The 15,245-nt window shown below is 36.4% G+C and overlaps 2 protein-coding genes across 5 annotated transcripts; one reads left to right on the top strand and one right to left on the bottom strand.

The window, feature by feature from the left end:
- Positions 1-213: 213 nt before the first annotated feature.
- LOC123548961 (uncharacterized) lies at positions 214-3,515 on the bottom strand. Of its 4 annotated transcripts, none has more exons than XM_053545842.1 (2): positions 3,361-3,515; positions 214-2,310 (listed from the first exon to the last, which is right to left on the bottom strand). In XM_053545842.1, exon 2 carries the CDS (start codon positions 2,277-2,279, stop codon positions 348-350), a length of 1,932 nt encoding a protein of 643 aa, XP_053401817.1. In that variant the 5' UTR covers positions 2,280-2,310; positions 3,361-3,515; the 3' UTR covers positions 214-347. The 4 variants fall into 4 exon arrangements, with proteins under 4 accessions (XP_053401817.1, XP_053401818.1, XP_053401816.1 ...); XM_053545843.1 differs by having other exon boundaries at positions 214-2,307; positions 3,361-3,477; XM_053545841.1 differs by having other exon boundaries at positions 214-2,307; positions 3,243-3,401.
- Positions 3,516-9,607: 6,092 nt separating this feature from the next.
- On the top strand, positions 9,608-15,016 carry LOC123548962 (uncharacterized). Its single transcript, XM_045336658.2, has 3 exons — positions 9,608-10,171; positions 11,244-11,386; positions 11,822-15,016. Exons 1-3 carry the CDS (start codon positions 9,841-9,843, stop codon positions 14,042-14,044), a joined length of 2,697 nt encoding a protein of 898 aa, XP_045192593.2. The 5' UTR covers positions 9,608-9,840; the 3' UTR covers positions 14,045-15,016.
- The last annotated feature ends 229 nt before the right edge of the window (positions 15,017-15,245 follow it).

Genomic DNA, 15,245 nt, shown 5'->3' with positions numbered 1-15,245 from the left:
CAGTCAAGTGTCAATCACAAATAGGTAAGGTAAGACAAACACTTAGTGCATTAAGGTCAGATTTCTCGAATGAGACGATGAGTATGAAATGAAAGGTTATTTACAGGTTTCTGTTTGTGTTCCATTTTATGTTCTAAACAAAGTACTTATAAGTCTAGCTGCTTATAATTAATATACAGGCACAAACTGGAAAATTCATGACAACGTTTTCCATCTCTCTTTTCCTCTTTAATCTCTGGTTAAAATATATTTCAACTACTGTAATCACCAGAAAAAAAATCTGTTCAAACTTCATGCACTATACCAATTTACAAATATAAAAAACCAATCCAAAAATAATTATCTGGTTATGATTTTGCAAGTTTGTACATATAAACGTTATTGTTTCCAACACAAGTTAGTAAGAAGTATCTTTTGCCTAGTTGATAACACACTGCTTGTGGAGCCGTAACATCCTCCTCCGTTAGTATAATACTGATTTGTTTACCGTCTGCTGACACTTGGTGAACATTGTTTGAACTTGTCCCACATACATAGAATCGCCCAGAATCATCAACAGCAAGTCCTCTAGCGTTTTCTAGGCACTTGTCGGTATATTCAAACAAAATGTTCCCTTTAACATCAAAATTCACCAGCCGACCTTTGTCTGTCACGCTTATCTGCTGCCCGTCTACGCTCATTGTAATATTCCAAGGGTTCTTGAGTAGAACTTTTCCAGATTTATTTATCTTTAGTGTATTTAAAACCTTTCCGTCTAAATCGATTACTTCGATCGCTTTTGTCGAGAACCCGTCGTCACATAAGACGACAAGTGCTTGACTGTGGCACGTAATTCCATAGCACGGTAAGTTCGTTAGAATAGATTTTGTTGCTTGTAGCTTCTTCCCTATAGAAATGAACTGTATCTTGCTTTCGTCTGGAAGAGACACTGCCACTTCTTGGGGGCTTATAACTGTCACTCCGCGCGGCTCCGAGGACAACTGTAGTGTACATGCTTGGGTAAATTTTGTATCAAATACTTTTAATTTACTATTTTTCATATCGACTATGGCAACCCGTCCATCTGTTAGGAAAGTTGCCCCTACGTTCTCACAACCATATTTGTCCTCTGGCAGACGTACATTGAACTTTCCTACGAACGATGCTGGACTTTTAAGGGAGCTGGAAGATTCACTTCTAGCATCTTTTGTTGTTCTTGGTGACCTAAGTTCAGATTTGGGAATTTTTGATACCGATGAGATAACAGGTTCTGGAAACTGCACCGCTTCTGCTATAAATTGCACACTTCCTACATTTCTAAGATCTTCTATGCTTGCAATGTTTGTTTCGGGAATCAGTTCAATGCAAATATCTTTGGACTTTTTTATAGCTTCAGAAAGAGCAAGACCGTACTTTTCTCTTTGCAGAAGAACTTTCTGTGTTGCTATAAATGTTTCTTCCATTGAACGTGTTTTTCCTACATTTTCCAGCATTTCTCTATTTGCTTCTGTTTCCCTTATCGCATTTCTGCAATTTTCTAGCGTTGTCTCAATTTCTTCTTCAGATATCTTTATAAACTTCTTGATCTTTTTTTCACTTTTCTTTTCAAACTCGTCAAGAATGTGTAACAAATGAGCACGAAGTTCGTCTCTCCTTTTCCTAAAGTCAAGAACTTGACTTTTTAGTTTGTGTCTCGCACTTTCATTGTAATCTAAAATATGCCGAAAACCTTTACTCATTGCATCTAAAGCTGTCAAAGTTTCTTCACAAATATGACTACTCCATCCCCCATGTATTTCATCTTTTATAAACATTATTCTTTGGCAATTGCGGTGAAGAACGTTTACACAAACGCTACAACAAACTTCTTGGTGATCTTCACAGAAATATTTTAACTTTTTGTGCCCATGAATAGAGCAAGCGCGAGTGTTCGAAGTTGATGTAAACGACAAAGATGACCCCATTCTTCTGGAACTTGAAAACACTTTTCTTCTGTCTTTACTTTCATCATAATTTGGCTTTGTCTCATGACCTTTCTTCTTACGTGTTTCTTGCCTGATGTCATCAACCGTAACGTTTGGTCCTTTTTCTGACAGATTTTCTGCAACCAGTTCTCCACACATGACACAGTAAGACGTGTGTTGTGCTTTATCGTTTAGTTTTTCCTTAGATTCAGCATCTGCTGTGATATTAACAACCACATGATTGCAGGCAAAAGGTTGTATCCAATCATCAGTTAACTTGTCTTGTAACTTCAGTGGCTCGGCTTTCAAGACAGTTCTCTTCTCTGAAACTTCCATTCCAGTAAGTATTTGACAGGTCCACTTTCTTCTGGAATAAATGCAAACATAATTTTAACTCTATATATTTAACATTTCAATAAATTGTCTTAATGTTAGTATTTTACTCATTAATTTTCGTTTTCAGTTCTTCTTCAAGAAATATGCATCTTTCTCCAGTCCATGCTGGGTTTGAATTGAATTTTGGAAGGAAATACACGAATTTTTCAAGACATACTGTTATGCACATAAATGTCTTGCTGTGAATGAGGCTGTTTCTATTAGTGGTGGGCCATATTACCATCTTTGCACCAAAAAGTATCAACAATTAACTTTTGGTTGTCTTAAAAGCATCTTGCAGGTTGACCTTAAAAGCTTCTTGCGGGATGACCTTAAAAGCTTGCTCTGAGGACTGCAGGTTGCAAAACAAATCGAGATTTTTTATCTCTTTGGTTTGTATCAAACAAAAACTGTCATATAAAAGATTTATATGCCCCGGTATAAAGGAGCATTGAGAAGTTACTGAATGGGGTTTGTATTTCAAATCAAATATTGTTTTACTGCAAAGGGTGGTCATGTTTTCCGCTCGTTATCGGAGGTAGGAAATCAATAAGAACACTCGAGTAAATACAAATATTGCCTGACGAAATAGCTTGGATGGTAAATTATACAGCCGCCAACTCGAGTCTTTCATCCGTGACAACTTCATTTCTATCACATATGTTAGAAGCCAAGGTCATGGAACTGATGCATATGCATGTTTGCATGCAGTAATTTTGTTGTTACAATGGTTTTAAGCCTTGTGTTTAGTTTAGAATAGGACAGTTTTTGTCAAGTGCCTACTGTTTAATATTTGACCTTCACGACAAAAAATATAATAACCATATTATCAGCAATACCCGATAAGGGTAACGCTGGTAATAAAACGCTTTTATAAAATATGTTTATAAACTATTTAAGCGTAAAAGTTTAAAAATGACTTACCGCTAACTTTTCCTTATACCCGAGTTTTATTAATGCTTTTATACAAAGTTTACATGTAGAATGATATATCCGCTTTATGGGTTTGTATTAAACTCGTGTAAAATTTTAAACTTAATACCTTTACTTCTAACACTTTATATTTTATCCACCAATAAAAACATTCTGGCTTTAAATTTCTTTTTTGTACGTGTAAATAGTGTCCGTTGTGTGCGCATAAAGAAATATCAATACAATATGTTTGTTGATATTTGCTAAATAAATACCGTATTTGTAGCGCGTAGAGCTCTTTGTAAAACCACCCGAAAGAATATTACCCGAAGTCTGTTTTGATCAGATCATGAGATTAAAGAAAAGATAATCTGTGTCAAAACAAAAGCCGGTAATTTATCAAACAATACATCGGAAATGCACCTAGAAATCCACCTGGGGTCGAATCACTGTAGTTTCAATCAAATGTTATTTGAATTAAAAGATCGCATACTTTTAAGACATAGTTAGATACTAGTGTTTCAACTATACATTTACATTTGTTTTCTTGGTCTTAAGTCTCATGGATGAGAAATGACAATGCTGTAAATTGCTGGTAAAGACAGAACATCAAAAAAGCTGTGGGACCGAATAGAATGGGTTACATCATTTTATCAACACCTTTTTATTATTTGTTCAAGAATATAATAACATACAGTCAAACTTCGTTTTCTCGAACTCGGATAATTCGTACACCACCCATCGCTCGGACTCATCGTCCAGTCCCGGTGAAATATCTATATGTAGAGTCAAACTTCGCTCGCTCGAATTCGGATAATTTGTACACCAACTTTCGTTCGCACTCATCGTCCGGTCCCGGTGAAATATCTATATGTACAGTCAAACTGGCAAGTCTTTATCTGAGTTGTTAAGTGACGACTGACTACTAAAAAAATCATTTAAGAGTTCAGATTTTATTTTCTTAACAAAAACGAGTTCTTGGGTGTTAGGTTGTTTTAGTGCAGGTATTGTTTGTTTATCATTAGAGGATAAAAACTGTTTAATTAGTTTCCACCAGTCCTTTTGTGAAGTAGACTCTGATTTAAGCGACTCTGCCAATTTGTGGAAGTGATCATGTTTTGCAGTGCGAATAAGTGTTATAACTTCATTTCGGATTTGTCGAAATTTTTGCCAGTGAGATGGATTTTGTGTTCGCTTTGCTCTGTGATATAATTTCTTACGTTTACGAATTAGTTTCTTTAATGTGTTGTTATCCATGGATTGTCATTTGGTTTCACAGTGATGGTTCTTGTGGGAATACATTCTTTTGAGAGTTAAAGAAGTTTGTTAGTGAATGACATTGTGTAGATATTAATGTTATCATCCTTTAGAAGATCCCAACTAGTGTTTCTGATTTCACGTCTTAAAGAGTTGTAATCACCTCGATTGTATAACCATACATGCCGTCTGAAGGTATTGGCTGGAGGTTTGGAGAAAGCAAAAAGGGCATAGATAGGGCAATGAAATCGTTGATTCTGGTCAAGTATTGGCTCTCCGACCCCAGAAGTTACAACACGGTGACTACACGAAACGAGAAAAAGATCAAGTAGAGAGGAAGAGAACTCTGAGAAGTGGGTTGGCTCAGTAATGAGTTGGTCAAGATTGAACTGTTGGCAGATAGAAAGAAGTTTGCGATACAAGTTCGGATTGGAGGGATTGAAATTAAAATCGCCAGTTACAATGATGTCTGGTATATTTGTGTCGAATGCCAATCTAAGAGATTCTTCAATCATGGTAGTGTAATCTATATTGCATTTGGAGGACGATAGAAGACTCCGAAGAGAATTCGTTTGGAGTGGGAAGGCATTACTTCTACCCAAATGCATTCTAGACCTCTGAGCTCGAGGTCAGGCCGACGCTTGTGATACAGAGTATTTTTTAGATACAGTGAAACACCGCTCGCTCGAGCATCGATGACTCGAGCACCCGGGCTCGCTCGAGCAATTCATGTGGTCCCGGCCGATTTCCTTCTATTTTCTATGTGAAATTACCATGGCTGGGTCGAGCATCGATAACTCGATCGCTCGAGCATGACACCTGGTCCCTGTGTATTAATTTACTCTTTGTTGCTTATGGCAAACTCGAGCAGAGGTGTCAAAAATTTTCACATCTTCGGCGGTCAGAATGTATCGGTTAATTTAAAACTTTCCCACGTCGTGAGAATTGCATGGTCTATTCCCCGACTATCTTAAATGTTTGTTTGTCGGTATATTTGATCTGATAATGAATTTAATTATTGATGAAAGGTGGAAGAAAAATTTTATTGATCAAAATTGTTATTAATTATTACTTTTTTCTGCGGGATCGAGAAGATAATTATGAGATCTTAATATTTTAATCAACAGTTGTTTGCATGCAAATACAGGAAATAAGATAGCCTTTTTATAAAATTGAGACGATAAAATGAGATCTTAATTTGGAGAAGAAAATTGCGAATTCGATTACAGTATTTCAAATAAAAAAAATGTCTTAGCTGTTTCTTACGATCTATCATAAATAACGTTTGTAATACGTTTTTTTTAAATGTCACGAGTGTGTTATTATTACGCATCACCGTTTCCTCTGCAAATGGTCTCGATGACAATTCGTAAAACAAACTTCAACTTTCTTCGTATGTTGGTCAATGTTTGGGTCGCTCGAAACCATGGATAACTCGAGCATTTTGCTCATCCCCTTGCGACCTCGAGCGAGCGGTGTTTCACTGTATACGATTACTCCCCCGTGACTGTCTCCGGTTCTGTCTCTTCTTTCTGGAAAGTGAAAGGTAGGAATCTTAATATCGTCATTGGAGGTGTTTGAGTTTAGCCATGTTTCAGAGAATGCCAAGATGTCAAAAGAGTTAAATTCAGTCCCCAAGATATCAATTTTGTTTAATAAACTTTGTACATTGTAATGTAACACAGACAGACTGTTACCTCTTGTCATGAGCTCGGATAATGATTGAGACATGGACGATGTAGAAGAGCATGTAGAGCTGGTAGAATGTGATGAAGACGGACCGGGATTTGGATGGATATCTCCAGTCGTAGCAAGTAGGAAAATAAGCCATGTACTGCACACTATTACTGCCAAATATATAAGAATTGATTTGGTTAGAAGAATGTTTTGAATACATTTTATTCCTGGAATGGCACGTTTGTGTGGGTAGCTGATTCTATGTCTAACTTGAATCTGTACTTCAGTGTATAAGGAGTAAGTAAAGAAACTGTTTGAAACCGTAAAGATTAGTATTGAGACATGTAAGAGTAATTTGAATTTCCACGGGCATATATAAGACTGCATGATTGATGTGGAAGAAGTGTTTTTCATTATGTTACTGATGTTAAGAACATCAAGAACCATGTAACCAAGATCATGCAATCACGCACAGTGTACATTGTCCAGTTCCTACCGTTCATACAAATCCAAACCAAAAAATCGAAACAAATGGTAGAGGGAAATCGAGAAACTAGAGAATTCAGGAAGTACAAAACAAAAAGAGATTGGAAATGCATAGTGCAAGTTGAGTGCAATAATAGGAAAATGAAGAAGCGAAATATGAAGTTAACTATCGTGTGAAGCATTATTTAGCTAGAAACTATAAAGAGCATACAAACCAAGTACATGTATATGATTCCGTATTGTTTTGAAGAATATTTCCAAGATGTACAAATTATTAATTTTCGTAAAGGTTTTGCTATAGTAAAAATCATTGCTTAAAACCCTGAAACATGATAATAGTACCTTAGTTACAGTCTGTTAAACAAATCATAAACCACATAATCAATGGTAATACAAATGTTTTGAGAGGAATTGTACACATGTGGGGTTTAACAACGAATAGTTTAAGCAAGTGATGATACCTTCCTTACATGGCAAAATTAAATCGTTACAAACAAAGCCTGAAGCATCGGCTGCAGGTTGCGTGCTGTTTAGTGTCTATAACCTCAAACACGCGAATGCCGCTAAAGTTCTAAAAGCGATGACAAGTGGCAAGAAGAAGGGAAATAAGAAATTTTTACAAAGAGGTAACACTAGGTAACCCACAAGATGAGATGGAAGAAGAAAGTCAAAGGAAATATTTCTTAGGATTTATTTCTATATAAATTCAGAAGAAAGTAAACGCATTTTTTGAAAATAGTATCTACTGTCTCGTACCACAATTTGTGAGCGGCACAAGAAGAGAGATAGAAAGTGATTAAACATAAAGTTTTTGATAATCTTGCAATATTATTGAAAACAAACAAACAAACAAAATATACTGTTATTATATTAAATTTTAACTTGGGCATATTCGTTGCAATATGATCAGAAGAATACATGAAAGTTTGTTTACTACAATGCATAATAATGACAATATTACATTACACAGCACTACTTTTATATTTAGATTAAGCTGATAAAGGTATTGTGTATTCGTCTCATCTTGAAGATAAACCGGCAAATATATACTGTATATATTGTTGAACGATAACCTTGTCATGCAGCGAGAAAGTTTAAACTGATATGGGGACACTGTTCAAATGCGTAAATATTTCAGTTTTTATCACTAGAACATGCATTGCATGTGGTCTCCAGTTAAAACGCATTATTTTTTTATCAGTTTTGTAAAATATGATGTTGAGCTTAATACCTTAACTACAACAATAGTTTTGTCCAAAACAATGCAAAAAGTTAAGTATTGGTCAAATATGATATGGGAGGCCGGTACGCCAATCTTGATTACCAAATTTTAAATGACAAATGTTTAATTCTAAAAGCCAATCACTTAATGCTAAATGCTATATACCATATGCTATATGACATATCTAAAGCTAAATGCCAAATGCTATATCAAAAGGCTAATGCTTATTGCCAAATGATAAATGCTTATCGTCAATATCTTCAATTATGAGTTAATGATCTGTATCTCTTACCCTAATGAATATAACTTTTCTTTCCTTTTTGCAAAAAAAAAAAAGAAATGTTTTACCATCTATATATTGTGAAGTAATAACAAGTTCTTACCAATCGAGTGAACATGGAACCGAAACTATTTAATAGAGACAAAGTTATATAACGAAGGCCAAAGACTAAGGATGCATTCAGCTCTTCATTTTAATAAGCACTTCATTTTTATCAGCATTTTTGGCATTTATTGTTTCCCATTTCGCAATTAGCAGTAAGCATTTATCATGTTACTATTACCAGTTGGCAAATAGCATTTTGCCGTAGGTAATTGGCATTTAGCATTTTGCAATTAAAATGGCCAAGCGACTTTCCATAAATCTGTAATACTAAACAATCTTATCTGTCCGCTGGTGTTTGACTTAGATATAAAGTGTTTAGTTCTGGATGTACCGTATACGTCTTACAAATAGTCATTTATTTTGTTCACTGGTAAGTTACATAAAGACAATGTAGCAAATATTTAAACACTACAACGAACTGAATGGCTGCAATGTTTGGATAGCAGTACCAGTTGCTGTAAACTATAACACTCTATTATATTAAAAGAGTTTCCTACCTTAATTGTATCCATGATCTTCATTTCAATTGATCCTGAATAAGTATTTGCCATGTATTCATGTTCCAGTCGCAATCTGACATGCTTGTCCTCCTTGTCTAATCTTCCATTCAAAAATGTTGTTTTCTAAATGAACGTGCCAAAACATCTATATATTGTCTAATGATTTTAGAAACACAAGGAAAGAAACTGTAAAAATTCTCGACTTATTAAAAAAAAAAAAAAAAACTTTGCCCATATTATATGAAGCGTATGGTGTTAACTTAATACTATGCAGCCAGTTTGTAAAGTATTTATGTACTGGTTTACAGGATCTGGGAAACTAGTAACAGCAAAAGGAAGGTTACTACTAACTTTTAGCCAATAATTGAACAAAATCAAAACTGGGCTGTTCTGGGCTAAGATACCGGTAATTGACCTTCAATCGTGACCTTGAGTCAACGCGTCTGTTACATAAATTCTGCACATTTTCCGATAATAATAACTATAATGAGACATTTTTTTGTAAAAAAAAAAAAAAAAAAACTAAAATATGTTTTTTCCAGCGCATAATTGCTAATTACTAATGTTAGGTCACAAAATATAGATTTGTTGAACACTTTCTTTGTACAAAACAGTGCCAACATGTCCACGTGTAGAATTTAAAACGCGTTATAATTCATTGCATTACTAGTACAAAATTTAAATATACCCTTTCTATGTTTGACATTTGAATTGTTTACCACTGATTAACTTTTCATTTGTTTCTTTTCTATTGATAAAGGAATGTAAAATGAGTCAACCGTGTACACTAAAACACAAGAACTAAAACAAAATCGGTACCAGTTTTGTCGTCAGCAGAGAAATTCTAACTTGACCTTTAAATTTGGCGTAACGGAATATAATGCAAAAACAATTTGGTCCTGCTAGATAAAATATTAAAAGTCTCTGAGTGATCAGTATTTTGATAAATTTAAAAGACTCTATGAGAGGATAAAAATGTTGATTTTAGCGGAATAACAAGTCCCTTTTATCAATAGGAGTAACATAGTTGTTCTTATTCACGGCGTTACTGATAACTTATGGGAATACGTGTTGAGGATTAAAATGTCGAAAAAGTCTGTTCGCTCAAGTAGCCGGACTGGTTCCGTTAAATCTGGCGGGAAAGCCCCTGGTGGCAAGAAGCCGGAACCTTGTTCCCAGTGCACAAAGCCTAACAAAAATTTGCGACTGCTCGCTTGTAGTCACGCGTTTTGTCCAGAATGTTTGAAAACCTTACCAACAAAAGAGGTGGAGTCCAATGAGAAAGACGGGCGAAGTTCAAAATTGTCAAACAAAGGTGGCAAGAAGAGCGCCACACCGAAAGAGGAACCTATCTGCCCGATATGTGATGCGCCTAAACAAGAAGAGGATTTTACTCATGGAGAGTGTGCACCATGTAGGTCTATAAATAGAGTTTAAGAAATGCTTGCACGAATATCTCGTACAATTTCTTTCAAGGAAAATAACATCTTTTATTTGCTTAGAATATTTCTACAAAGTTTCATTGCACCTAACGGTGGGATTTCAGCTAGAATATGTTTGATTTAATATATTCATCAATAACTAAAATTTAGAAGGTCAATTACTCAAGATTTTATATGGTATAATGTTACATTTATCTTACACGTATATATTCATGCGCCCATGTTCTTCGTGATTATTTTAATGTGCTTCAAAGTCGTTAAAGTGGAGTGTAAATTCACCTTATATCATAATGTATTCCATCGTATTTACATATAAATATACATGTAAATGTAGCAAACAAGGCAAACGTATTTAAAGAATTAAGATGTTTTTCATTACTATTTTAGTTCAACATGCGAGATGTATATTACCATTTCTGTACGTTTAGGAATTAACACTGCTCTCCTTCTTACAAGAAATTACATCATTTACATGCTGATTTCTATATTATACACATCATTTCTACATGTTATGTCAACTAATTTGATAACTTATGCCGACTGATAAAAGACATTGTGTCTAAAATCATTTGTCCTCCACCTCTTATTCATGTTACATGCACCGGAATATGGAAAAGACCTAGAATACTACTGTGCCGATCATGAAGCGGAGAACAGATTTGTACTGGTACAGAATCCAGGAACACAAGTTAGGTTAACGGGCTGTAACTGCCCGTCGTTACCTAATACTGTTGAAAAACGATACTAAACCCAAAGTAAACAAACATACAGATGGCGAAATGAACACATTTTCGGAAACTATATATGAGCCGCGCCATGAGAAAACCAACATAGTGGCTTTGCGACAAGCATGGATCCAGACCAGACTGCGCGGATGCTGTTCGCTAACAGTTTCTCTAATTGCAATAGACTTTGGAAGCGAACAGCATGGATCCTGACCAGACCGCGCGGATGCGCAGGCTGATCTGGACCCATGCTGGTCGCAAACGCACTAAGTTGGTTTTCCCATGGCATGGCTCATATCATTTACCATTTTTCTTTCAGGTAAATTTGAAGAGAAATCAAGCGGGGCCACAGGGTTTTGTGTAGAATGTTCGGAACTACTTTGCGAATCGTGCTCAACTGAACATAATAAATTCAAAACTATCAGAGCTCATAACATTCTTAAAGGCGATAGAATTCCAAAGGTATACCCCTTGCTGCCTTAATTTTTCTGAAAAATCTGAACATTGTATACATGTATACATAAATTTCATGATACGGAATGGAATGTAAGTGTAATGTACAAAGACTAAGTGCTATAAATATAGGTGTCTTCCTTGAAATCTCAGATATGAATCTAGTTCTCTAAGCAAAAAATAACATGATAACCTACATCTGAAACTCGATATCTCGGACTCGCTTATCTTAAAATTCTGACCTTCTCGAAGACATTTTCAAGTCCCGTCCTAAAAACAATAATATAAAGTCGAATTTCCGTTATCTCGAAGTAAACGCTTGATCCCTTGGAATTCGAGATACTGAGTTTTTTTAATTGTAGTTACATGTTTATCAAAGAGAAACTTTGTTAGAGATTTTAAGTCCTAGTATGTGCCAGTAATATATTATTACTTTTCTTAAAGGATACGGGTGCAGTTGCTCGGCTTCCACTTTTGATGATGTGTATGGTTCATACGGAAAAAGACCTAGAATACTACTGCGCCGATCATGACGTCATGGGATGTGGCGCATGCGTAAACACAGACCACAGGCGGTGCGAACGCGTCATGTTTATAAAAGACATCACTGATGAACCATCGGACAGAAAAGTGGTCGCTGACGCCGCCGTAGAGTTGAGAGACATTAAAAAGAACTTTGAAGATATTCATAAAGATACGGGAGAGATACTTACGAGCCTTGAACAACAAAGGAATGAAATTCGAGAACGTCGTGAACAATATAAAAACAAAATAATGGAGCTACTGGATAAGCTGGAAACGTCAAGCGAAATTGAAATGGAAGAAGTGATACAGAATGTTTCTAAAGATATGGGTGATGACAGCCAGAGTTCAACAGAGATATTAGGAAAATTAGACAGTTCCATACAAATCCTAGACGCTGCTGCCGGACATGCAACAAACCAACAAATGTTTGTTGCCGGTCGCCGTAGCGCGGCGGAGAGAGACAAGTACGTCAATATGCTTAACAACGCTATGGGGAGTATTCAGAACGTTCGTCTTGAATTCAAACCGGACCCGACAATGGAACGGCTTGCAAAAAGTCTAGAAATGTTTGATGGGAGGACAATATCCTCAAACAGGACAAGACAAAACCAGAAGCCCAGAAATACTTTTCAGCCTCAAAACGGCTTTATTGATCATGGAATGGGAACACAGCCGGTCAACTTCATATCTCGGACAGATATGAATCGTCGTCCGTCTTCGGAGTTTTCGAATTCAAACTCGCAATTCCAGAACAATCGAGGGAATGATCTTCCGCCAATTGGTCGTCAGACATCCATTATGACTGGTTCTGTTCCGGATTTCCGAAGTGCGGGATACAGGTCTAGCATGACGGATTTTCAAGGCGGAGGTGGTGGAGGGATCAGGAGTCTTCCACAGACTCCACGAAGAAACGACTTCAACCAACAATTTAGAAGTATGCCACCAACTCCTAGACTAGGAATGACAGATGGACTCGAACCGACGTTGTACGAACGACAAATGTTTAACCAGGGAGCTTTGCCTATTATACCTCCACGTGTAGCCTACTCGGAACCAGGATTTGACATGGGGCGCAAGCAGCAAGATTTTGCGCCGTTGTCCCCAAGAACCGTTGGAAATAACGCACTGGTTAATCAAGGTCTTAACAAGCCACAGATGAGCAAACCAGATATGCTGACAATAAATCATCAACAAGTTTCTAGAAGAAACTCTCTGACGAGCATCGCTTCAATGCCATTGTCAACAAGAGAGACTTCAACGAAGACAAAGTCCGACATTCTTGCACAGGCTTCACCAATAAACCGCCGAGGAGAGCTAAATCCTTCTGGTCCAGCACTGAAGGATCGCAAAGCCATTCTGGCCGGCCAGTTTAACGTCCGGCTTCAAGAAGATTCAAACGTTTGTGGTTTAAAGGGGGCGGCTTTTATGCAAGATGGCAGAATCGTGCTAGCTGATTATGATAACCATAATGTGAAGGTGTTTGATTCAAAGCTTTACCGCGGTTCCCAACTTCGTCTGTCATCCGGTCCCTGGGATGTCGAAGTCACTGGTCCGAAAGAGGTGGCCGTTTCATTACCATTTGAAAGCAAGATTCAGTTTATTGCTGTTACAGACCAGCTGAAAGCAACTCGATCAATAAAGTTGGACATGGACTGCTATGGTATTGTATGCAGAAATCAAGAACTTATTGTCGTCTGCAACGACTACCTTATTGGTCCGGCGGTACAGGTTGTCAGTTTAACTGGGAGAATCAAGCAGACGATCGATACGGACAGGAGCGGACGCAGAATCCTCTCGGACCCTTACTACCTGACCGTGACCCCGACCGGAAAGCTTATTTACGTCTCCGATAAAGACAGAATCGTCTGCATGGATCGGCATGGTAACGTGACATCTGTCTACCAGGATGTGTCTCTACGCAACGCACGTGGGATTGACATTGACAACGAAGGAAATTTGTACGTCTGCGGGTATATGTCTAACAGTGTACATCAAATTACAATGCACGGGATTGACTTCCGCTGTTTGATCAGCAAGGAGCAGGTCTGGGACCCATGGTCTGTCAAGTTTAGTGAGGGCAACGGAACAATTATGGTTACATGTGATGCAAGTGACACAATAAAAGTTTTCTCCCTCCAGTGATTGATGCAGACCGTTGAGCTTTTATAGGATATTCCTCGACTTTGTAGTACTGATAGTAGACCTAATTTGGGTCTTTTTCGGGATTTACTATTAATGTAAAATAAGATAAAGGAGGGAAAAATATGAAAACAATACTTTAATATAATTCTAGCCTCAGTACCCGCGATGTAACGAAGGACATATTTTCATATACATTGAATGCCCACTATAACGGGACTCCAAAAATCAAGACAATCATAGGAAAGTACCCCATACATTCGGTATATTAGCAAAACAACATTTAATATCAATGATATTTAGATCCAACTTCAAAACTAAATAAACTAAAACAAGTAAAATTAGGCCTATATAAAAATATAGTAAAATAAATAATATAGCATATTTCCAAAATTCACCTCATTGAGTTGCAAAAAATACTGCTTTAAATAGTAAAGATTAAACATTTTATGACAGTGGTTGGGATAACAGATTTTTACTACCATAACTGAACGCATTGGGTCCTTTGTCAGTATTGTCAATATTATATACAGTCAGAAGTGACTGTAAAGACCACATTTGCGAAATCAAAAAGAATATTTTTGTTGACTGGTTGCTTGTCTGTCTGTACAGGTAAATATATATTAGTTATCCTTAAGGTAGTTCTGCACGTTCGGATCAATTTTTTTTTCTACAATGTAGAATTAGATTAAACCCTGATTTTTCAAAACTTCATAATATACTTAGAAAATTCAGCAAATAAAAAAGATAGCCGGGCCGTTCGCTTTATTTTTTGCTAGACTGATTTGAAAAATTTGGACCTCGCGTAATTTTTCATAATGGGAGTCTTCATGGTCTTGGAAAATAATAACATAACTTGCATAACATTTTCGCGAATATGTTTTTTTTCTAAAATGTAAATTTCAATGAAACTTCTCACAGTTGTAAATAAACATATGGCCTATAATGTGGTGAAATAAAATGTTTAGGTCCGTGTGCTTATTTTTGAGATATTTGACCATGATTAATGTGAACCGCACATTTCACGCTAATTATAAGACATTATTTTGAATTATTTAACATGTCAGATGTTTTAATATCAAATCTAACTTTAGAAAGATAGTAAAGGTGCTATTGTAATAAATTTACTCACAGATTGCCATTAATTCATAAAATGATTATCATTTCCGTACGCCGAATCCGGGCTTTATTCTCACGTTTTCCG

This window comes from Mercenaria mercenaria, chromosome 6, assembly GCF_021730395.1.
Source record: "Mercenaria mercenaria strain notata chromosome 6, MADL_Memer_1, whole genome shotgun sequence".
NCBI lineage: Eukaryota > Metazoa > Mollusca > Bivalvia > Venerida > Veneridae > Mercenaria > Mercenaria mercenaria.
The sequence above is the reverse complement of the archived record's forward strand: the minus strand, read 5'-3'. Positions and strand labels throughout refer to the sequence as shown.